Raw genomic sequence first — 10,333 nt, forward strand, 5'->3', positions numbered from 1 at the left:
TATTAAATTGGTGCAGCATTCGTTGTAAATTATCTTCATCGTCCATAATCAGGTTGAACAATAGAGGACTCAGGGAATCTCCCTGTCTCATCCCATTGCCAGCTTTAATAGGGTCCGTTAGTTCTTATTCTACTTTTACTTTTATTGTGTTGTCTTGGTAGATATTTTCGGTCGTTTAGATTATTCCTAGAGGTATCTCTCTTGTATAAAATAAGTGGATAATGTCCTTTAATTTAACTTGGTCAAATGCCTTCTAAAGGTCCACGAAACATAGATATGGCGGTTTGTTGTAATTTAATGATTTCTCTTGCTCTTTGGTTGTTAATTTTAGTGTTGTGTTTAATAAATCAATTTCTCTGTAATTTTCCCGGTCTGATTTATCTCCCTTTTTGAAGGGAGGTATTAAAATGCTTGATATCCATTCTAGAGGAATCATGCTTTGTTCTATTATTTTTTGGATTAGTTTTAATAGTTGTTTGGCCAGATCTCGTTCTCCGTACTTTAGAAGTTGTTCGTTCAGTATTCTGTCCTCTCCTGGTGGTTTTCTGTTTCGTAATTTCCTTAATGCTTCCTTTATCTCTTTCTCCTCAATATTTATTTTTTCGTTTGTCGTCAACTCTGGGGTGCTTGCTGGGTGGGTTGAGTAGTCCCAAGCCCAGCTAAAATGTAGAGGGTGATTGACAAGGTTAGCAACCTGCTAATCGTAAAAACGAATACTGCTCAAAGAAACAATGTATAGCCTCGAAACCGGATTCTTCTTCCTATGCCGTCCCCATTAACGGAGGTTGGCGACCACATTTTTAAAGGCTTCTCTATCTTTTGCAACGTGGAATAATTCGTCTACAGTCATGTTTGTCCAGTCTCGAATATTTCGCAGCCCTGACTTCCTCTTTCTACCTATTTCCTTTTTGTCATCGACTCTACCCTGCATGATGACCTGCAGAAGACTATATTTATTATTTCTTAGTATGTGTCCAAGGTATGCAGTCTTGCGTACTTTTATCGTTCTCAACAATTTTTTGTCTCGACCCATTCTTCTCAGCACTTCCTCATTGGTGACCCTGGCAGTCCATGGGATTCTCAACATTCTCCGGTATATCCAAAGTTCAAAGGCTTCAATCTTTTTAACTATTTGCGCTTTTAGTGTCCATGTTTCTACCCCGTACAATAGTTGCGACCAGACGTAACACTCAACAAACCTCAGTCTCAGCGCAATATTCAGATTTTTGTCACAGAACAATTGTTTGAATTTTAAGAACGCTGCCCTTGCCATTTCTATTCGTACCCGGATCTCTTGGTCTGGATCTAATTCTGTGTTGATGTAAGCTCCCAGATATTTATATTTTGTCACTCTCTCTATTTGCTGTCCACCAAGAGTTAGTTGTTCATTATTTATTGGACTCCTTGATACTATCATAAAACCGGATTGATACTATAAAAATAAGGACAAGTGAAAAATATCCAAAACGCAGATGAGAATTACTACTTGAAATATCAGATCGCTCAACTCAAGGGACCAAGAAATAACCCAAGAGCTGCAAGAGAAAGAAATAAACATTTGTGTTTAAACAGGACCATAAAACAGGACCAAAAAATGTGTAGCCTTACTAATACACTAAAGGTACCAAACTCACATGAAAGAGTGTCAATACATATCAGAAAGGTATGTAACAGCAAATATACGAGTGGAGAAGGCAGACCTAAACTTAATCGGAGTATATGGCCCAGAAAATAACAAGCCTTAGTAAAAAAAGAAAACGTTTTATGTCCAATTACGACAAGTGGTAGATCAAAGTGAGAGGGAAGATAACGGTATTGGGGGATTTTAACCCATTGGAGAAATGATCATCAACCTAACTGCACCAATAACAAACTTAGAATAAACAACCCATTTTTTTGACCGCAAAAACCAACATAAATATACATTTAATAACATGCGTGGGCAAGGATCTATGATAGAGTATGTTATAACCAACAGAGATATGATGCCTCAACTCAGCAGATCTAGGTAGCGTCCATAGCCTAGTATTATATAAAATAAGAATCATCCTGAAATACTTTACAAAGGAGAAGGACTAAATACGAAATCCATGGAACGCTTATACAGAAAAAGAATATCAGAGAATATAGTAAGTACTGCTTTAATGGGAATAAGCCACAATTAAAGTTTAAAAAAAAATTATTGACGTTTTAATTTCTACTTCGAAAATTGTTCTCAAAATACAGACATTAATCAAGAATGTTAGAAATATTAGAAATTATCAAAAAATATTAGAAAACGGTAACATTGAGGAAAGCTGGAAAAACTCAAAAATGACATAATTAACGCAGCAACAGAATCACTTGAAGAGAGAAGACTAACAAACACTACTTTTTTCTCAACAGTAAAATAGTGCGGCGAGCGTCACGGAACTATCGCTACAAGATGGCGTTGTCATGGGCAGCGTCTTACCATAGCAATTCTTGACATCGATTAACTAATCTAGATTAATTCGTTTCTAGTTATCATATATTTACTCTAAGCAGGTTTAAATTAAAAACTAGACGCTTTTGTCTTCTTTCTTAGTGAACGATTACTCAAACAGAAACAGTTCAGTGTATACACGTGGTTAAAAATACGGCGAATTGATTTCAGATAAACACCGCCAATACGTTACATACAAATCATACTCATACGAGGGACCACCGCGTGTGATACCTGCTTATCTGAAACCGTGTATATAACATTTATATTGGTCAGCGTTTTTACAAAATAAATTAAACGGTTGTCTGTATAACATTTAATTACTTCCAATTATGATTAATAATTATAATTCTAATTAATTATTACTAATAATTATTCTCCTAATTATTTTAAACCAACGCTATTATACAGTCCTAACAACTCTGAAATTATTAACCTTTTCATTACGGATTTCATTGTAGCGAAATAATACAGTTTAAAATGACTTTAATGATATTCGTTGACACCTGGAGACCTAACAAAGCCATTTTTATTGTTGCCTGTCCTTGTATCCTTAGAAAGGACATGGCACATATATGTCCCATTAGTGTTGAGTGGTGGGATAAATAAATCCCATCAGTAAAGAAACAAACTTATATTCAAAATGAAAAAAGGTACATTACACAAAAAACATTAATTCTTATGAATGTGGTGGTAAAAGACAATTTTTGCATATAGGCACATTGCACTCTGTACAGTCGTAGTTCGAGTTTCTGATTAATTTTTTGAACATCTAAAGCACCTTTTTCTAGTAGGTATTTGTTATGGCAAATGGTCTCCAACATTGATCATAGGTTTCTCTCGTTTAGATATGCTACAAGAACGGCCACTTATTCGTCTTTTTATATTTGATTTCGATCTTAATTCAATTAGCTGTTCTGCTAGTGGCACCAGAAAATTCAAAAGTGAAAATTTCTTATTATCTTTTTGTACACTTCTTTTATGCAAATCCTTATAAATAATTCAAGAATTTACAATAGCGTACATACCTAGTCTATAAAAAACTTTTCTTTGCCATTTCGCAGATTTTCGGTCCATTTCATATGTGCTAACGTTTTGATCGGCGAGATCTATTCCTCCCATAAAATTATTGTAAAAAATAATTGCTTCTGGACAAGTGAACTCAGCTTTTTCTCCAGTTTTTAGCTTTCTGTTGATAATTCCAACAGTTGTACTGTGACAATTGAACATCAGCATAACCTCCTTCGTGTCTTTTCATTTAGTTGCTAAAATTCCTTCGGATGAAACTAAAAACTCCATGTCACCTCTTAACATTTTGTTATTATCAAATTTAGCTACATTTACCCGATTGGCCATATAGGTTCCTAAGCATGGAAAATTTAGGGTGTTTAGTAGGTTGAACGAAGTGAAAAATCTATCAAAGCATAGACACACATCTGGTGACCGTATGGTGTTAGAGTTTCAACAACTCGTTCTCCTAGAGTTCCAGTAGTTGGTATGGATTCTTTTCTCGAGTGTATATTGAAATCGTATATGTATCCTGTGAAAGAACCACTTCGTTGCCACATTTTTATACCTCTTTTTACTGGCTTCATAGGAAGATACTGCTTCAAGGTAGATCTTCCTTTGAACTTAGTCATTGATTCGTCGATGGACTGATGGAAACTCTCAGTCTTCGCTTTTACAAAAGTTTGTTTCAAACAAGAAACCACTTTATCGATATAATATGTTTTTGATGTATTACCATTTGTGTTTGCGCCGCAAACAATTATCTTAGACTTTTTGTACAACCGGCAACAGTGTGCGTGTCTTCACCCAGGAGTGCGCGCACCGAAGAGACGACAAGGGGGAAGAGAGACTACTAGACATCAAGCAGCAAACAGTGAGGCAGTTTCGGTAAAAGACAATAAATTCGTATAAGTTTTCATTTTACAAAAGGCAATGTTTTTGTTTTAAACAGCATTAAAGCCAGTGTTTTACAGTCCACCATAGTTTTAATTTTGCCTAGTTACAATACAATAAACATTATTGGTCCAAACGAGCACGGATGGAACATTTCTTGACGAACTATAGAAAGGCTGAAATTCAAGTTTCTACGGTTGTGTCGACGCTAAGAAAGACAAACACTTTTTACCGGCAAATTGGTGAGTGAGCGATCCTTTTTATCTATTCCAAACAATAACATTTTTTATTATAGCCTCATTAATTTAATTTATTTGTTTTGAAAATAAAGCTATAAATTTAAGTTTGAACTATATTACAGTCACCTCAAATACGATATTTATTTTAAGTAGGTTAAAATTACTGCAAATTCAATATACAGGGTGAATCAATTTTCAACTTAAAATATTTTTTATTTTCTTTCTTTTCAAACATATCTAGCTAACATTACACTATATTTAAACGATCTTTGGTGGTGTTTGCACTCGATTAAACATGAAAGCAGAACTGAAAAAACTCATTTCGCGCCGCACATCGCTAAATTCTAAACTATCAAGCTTTACTAGCATAGTTAACAATATGGCAAATGAGGCAAATATTTCAGAACAGGACATTTTAAAATTAAAATTAAGACTAGAAAAGATAGAACCATTATGTGGGGAATTCGATAGTATTCAAAGCGATATCGATATCAGTGCTGAGGGAGAACTAGAATTACAACAAACTCAGGATAACGAAAGGTTCACTTTCGAAAATAATTATTTCGATTCTGTGGCACTAGCCAAACACTTGATAAGCAAATACGATAATTCAAATTCAAGCAATATTCCTGATAATGACAATATAAATTTGAGTTCTTTGCCTCCAATGCATCTAAAAACATTTAGCGGTAACTACGAGGACTGGATCGAATTCCGCGATACTTACATAGCCATGATACACAGCAATAAAAAATTGGACGATATGAAAAAATATTATTATCTTAAAGGTTCATTAGAAGGTTCCGCGACACAAGTCATTAAAGAAATTAAATTCGGGGCTTCTTATTACAACAGTGCTTGGAACTCACTATGCGAAAGATACGATAGGGCTAAAATGTTAATTCACAAGCACGTAAAAGCACTTTTTAATATAGAAACAATAAGCAAAGAAACTTCACACAAAATACGAGCATTGGTTGATGAAGTTTCTAATCATTTGCAGGCATTAGAGAATTTAAATAAAAGTACTGACAATTGGGATCTACTCTTGATTCATATGATTACATCTAAATTTGACAACAATATTTTACGTGATTGGGAAAAACATACTAAAGAGATGCAAGACGAAACGTGGAGCGATTTAAAGCGATTTCTAAGGGATCGTGCAGACTATTTAGAAAAAATAGAGGGTAAGATTGAAAAGCAGCCTTCAATACAAGAGAAATCGGGTAAATTCGATGCCAAGCAACGGTCTAAAGGGTATGCTCGAAGTTTTACTTCTACAAGCGAGTTTAACGGTACTAGCAAAGGTTGTGTTTTCTGCAAGGGCGATCATTCAATTTATTCCTGTGAGCAATTTCTTAGGCTTTCTATTTTTGAGAGGCGCAATTTTGTCAATAAAGCCAAATTATGTCTAAACTGCTTAAGAACAGGCCATATTCGTTCTAAATGCAAACTAGGGCCTTGCCGAAAATGTAAGCAATGGCACAATACTCTTATTCATGAGGAAATCTCTAGTAATAAAAATGAAAACAATGAAACTATAGCAAACAATAACACTTCTCTAACTACCATAACTGCTTTGCCCTCTGTGCAGCAAACAATTTTATCAACTGCCTGTGTAAAAATAGCAGATTCGAGGGGTAAATATCACATTGCGCGTGCGCTTCTAGATTCAGGTTCTCAGAAATCATTCATAACCGAGCGCTTCTTCAATCTCTTAGGTTTTCAGGGTCAAGCTACCAATCTTTCTATCACTGGCATCAGCAATCAGACTTCTTGTTCTTCCAGAAAGTGCAATATACGTATAGAATCACAATATCACTATTTTAAGGCTGATGTTACATTTTTTATTCTAAAGGAAATAACTAGCAATCTACCTGCAACATTTGTCGATAATGAAACCTTGAATATCCCAAGCAATATTATCCTAGCGGATTCTAAGTTTCTCGAATCTAGACCTATTGCCATTTTAATTGGGGCAGATCTATTTTGGCAACTATTATGTCCCAACCAAATCAAAATTAACCAGTACGTTTTCCAAGAGACTCATCTAGGATGGGTTGCATCGGGTCAGGTCGGCCTCTCTAGTTTAAACAATATCAGATGCCACCTCAGCACTAGCATTAATTTGGATTTGCAAATGCAATTAGCAAAATTTTGGGAATTGGAGGAATGCCAATCTACGAAGATTCTCTCCACTGAAGAGCAATTTTGTGAAGAGCACTTCAAGGAAAATACACGTCGTAACGAGAACGGTCGATTTATTGTGCGTCTTCCATTAAATCAGTCACCAGAATCACTAGGTGAATCCAAGGTTCAAGCAGAACAGAGATTCTACAGCCTTGAAAGAAAACTAAAAAGAAATCCATCATTCCGTGAATTGTACGTTCAGTTCATGCAAGAATACCAAGAGCTTAATCACATGACTGCGATAGAAGAAAACGATTATCCTCATCCTGTATACTATATGCCACATCATGGAGTGCTTCGTGAACAAAGTTTGACTACCAACCTACGAGTAGTATTTGACTGTTCAGCACCGACCACATCAGGGTTGTCTTTAAACCATATTCAATGCGTCGGGCCTACCTTACAGGATGATCTATTTTCAATACTAATTAGATTTCGTCAGCACCGATATGTCGTAACAGCGGACATCGAGAAAATGTATCGCATGATTACTGTTGACGATGAATGCAAAAACTTACAAAGAATATTATGGAGGGACGATCCTTCCGAACCAATAAAAACATTTGTTCTAAACACCGTTACATACGGACAAGCATGTGCGTCTTACTTAGCAATAAGATGTCTCATCCAACTCGCCACAGACAATGAAAAAACTTTTCCCGAGATAGCGGAAATTATTCTGCGCGATTTCTACGTTGACGATATGCTTACTGGAGCAGACACTATTGAAGACGCCCAACATATTTGTCAAACCGTCTCAAACATTTTAAAGGCAGGTTGTTTTAATCTACGAAAATGGTATTCTAATGACAATAAAGTATTAGATGGCTTGCAGCATTCAAACGATGCATGTATTTTGAAGTTTGATCCAGAAGAAAAGGCAAAAACGCTTGGACTAACATGGTCATGTAATGCGGATTTACTACATTTTGAGGTGGAAACACTACCCATCAATAAAATTCCTACGAAGCGATCTGTTCTTTCTTCAATATCCAAGATTTTTGATCCGTTAGGACTTTTAGGTCCATGCACAGTGTTAGCCAAAACTATAATGCAAAAACTTTGGCTCGAGAAGATTTCTTGGGATGCACCCATTCCAAACGATTTAGCAGAACGTTGGATTAAATTCCAATCTGAATTAGCCCAGCTTAGTCAAGTCAATCTTCCTAGGCATGCCATATGCAAGAATTACAAATACATTGAAATTCATGGATTTGCCGATAGCTCTAGTATTGCATATGGGGCGTGCATTTATTTGCGTAGTCTAGATCATGACAATCAGGTCCACATTCATTTACTTTGCTCCAAGTCAAAGGTAGCTCCAATAAAAACAATTAGTATCCCTAGGTTAGAGCTTTGCGGAGCACTTTTGTTAGCACGTTTATTCAATAAAGTGAAGCAATCTTTGAGAATAACAATAAACGAAACCATTTTATGGTCGGATTCTACTATAGTACTATCCTGGATTCGCACCAGTCCAAATTTACTGAACACATTCGTCAGTAATCGAGTATCCGAAATTCAATCTCTCACTTCCAATTGCAAATGGCGACACGTATCATCACGTGACAATCCATGTGACATCTTGTCCAGAGGTCTATTTCCCAGCCATATTTTGAATCACGAGATATGGTGGTCAGGTCCTCCATGGCTTCAGTTGAATGAATCCTCCTGGCCCACCTCAAAGTTCGACTATATTTTAGACCTACCAGAATTAAAGCAACAGAATTTCACTCATTTGGCCACTGCCTCAAAGTTATTTCCATTTGAGCGCTTTTCACGTCTTAGTCATTTAAAAAGAGTGGTTGCTGTGTGTTTTCGTTTCAAATCAAATTCTCTGCGCTCAGATAAGGAGAAAAGATCTCTTAATAAATTTCCTATTTCCATTGACGAATTAGATCAAGCTTTTCATTCATTAATTCGAATGTCACAAAAGGAATCTTTCTCAAATGAAATTGAACTCTTAACCAATAACAAATCAATAATTAAGGGCAAACTAGCTAGTCTAAACCCATTTTTGGACGATAAAGGACTTCTGCGGGTAGGCGGTCGTCTGATCAATTCTTCCTATGAATTTAATAAAATTCATCCTATCGTTTTAGACTCAAAGCACAAGTTTTGTCAGCTTCTTTTTCAATTTGAGCACTATAGATTAATGCATCTTGGTCCTCAGGGTTTGTTAGCCACTATCCGAGAACAATTCTGGCCCATCGGGGGCAGAAGACTCGCTAGGTCAACAGTTAAATCGTGCCTCACTTGTTTTCGATTTAATCCAAGGACCATACAACCTATGATGGGTAACTTACCTAAGGAGCGCCTCAATTTGTCTAGTCCTTTTAGCTATACCGGAGTAGATTATGCTGGACCTTTCAATATCAAAACGCACAAGGGGCGTGGTGGTTCTATAATTAAAGGTTACATCAGCTTGTTTATCTGCTTCACTACAAAGGCGGTGCATATGGAACTTGTTTCAAGTCTTTCAGCAAACGAATTTTTACTTGCTCTTCGTAGATTTGTTGCACGGAGGGGCAAGCCTATAAAGATATTTTCCGACAACGGAACTAATTTTGTTGGGGCATTTAAAGAGTTAGGTACTTTTCTTTCTAATAACGAACTAACCTTGCAGAAAGCATATACTCAAGAAGCTATTTCATGGCATTTCAACCCACCGTATTCACCACATATGGGCGGAATCTGGGAAGCGGGTGTTAAGAGTTGTAAGCACCATTTAAAGAGAGTTCTTCAAAACACTCATTTTACATTTGAGGAATTCAATACTATGTTAAATCAAATTGAGGCTATATTAAATTCCCGTCCGCTCTGTCCGCTATCATCCGATCCATCCGACTATACTCCATTAACTCCTGCTCATTTTTTAATTGGTCGACCATTGGTTGCATGTCCAGACCGCAACATTACTGAAGAAAGGGTAAACCGTCTTACCAGATATCAGCACATCCAGTTATTGTGTCAGCATTTTTGGCGACGTTGGAGTCTCGAATACATAGCCGAACTTCAATACAGAACCAAATGGAAAACCAACCATGGCAGCCTATCTGAGGGTTCTCTTGTTTTACTCAAGTCGGACAATACTCTACCTACTCAATGGCGTCTAGGTCGCATCGTTCATATTTCCAAAGGCTCTGATAACGTCGCAAGAGTAGCATCAATCAAGACCCAAGATGGAATCGTTAAGCGGAGCTTTACGAAAATTTGTCCATTACCAATTGAAAGCTAAGGCCCTTTACTTTCAAGGCCGGGGGCATGTTTGCGCCGCAAACAATTATCTTAGACTTTTTGTACAACCGGCAACAGTGTGCGTGTCTTCACCCAGGAGTGCGCGCACCGAAGAGACGACAAGGGGGAAGAGAGACTACTAGACATCAAGCAGCAAACAGTGAGGCAGTTTCGGTAAAAGACAATAAATTCGTATAAGTTTTCATTTTACAAAAGGCAATGTTTTTGTTTTAAACAGCATTAAAGCCAGTGTTTTACAGTCCACCATAGTTTTAATTTTGCCTAGTTACAATACAAT

The 10,333-nt window shown here is 36.6% G+C and overlaps 1 protein-coding gene across 1 annotated transcript; it reads left to right on the forward strand.

The window, feature by feature from the left end:
* Window positions 1-4,984: 4,984 nt before the first annotated feature.
* LOC140451235 (uncharacterized) lies at window positions 4,985-10,036 on the forward strand. The gene has a single exon (XM_072544969.1). It carries the CDS (start codon window positions 4,985-4,987, stop codon window positions 10,034-10,036), a length of 5,052 nt encoding a protein of 1,683 aa, XP_072401070.1.
* Window positions 10,037-10,333: the final 297 nt, after the last annotated feature.

Source organism: Diabrotica undecimpunctata, chromosome 9 (genome assembly GCF_040954645.1).
Source record: "Diabrotica undecimpunctata isolate CICGRU chromosome 9, icDiaUnde3, whole genome shotgun sequence".
NCBI lineage: Eukaryota > Metazoa > Arthropoda > Insecta > Coleoptera > Chrysomelidae > Diabrotica > Diabrotica undecimpunctata.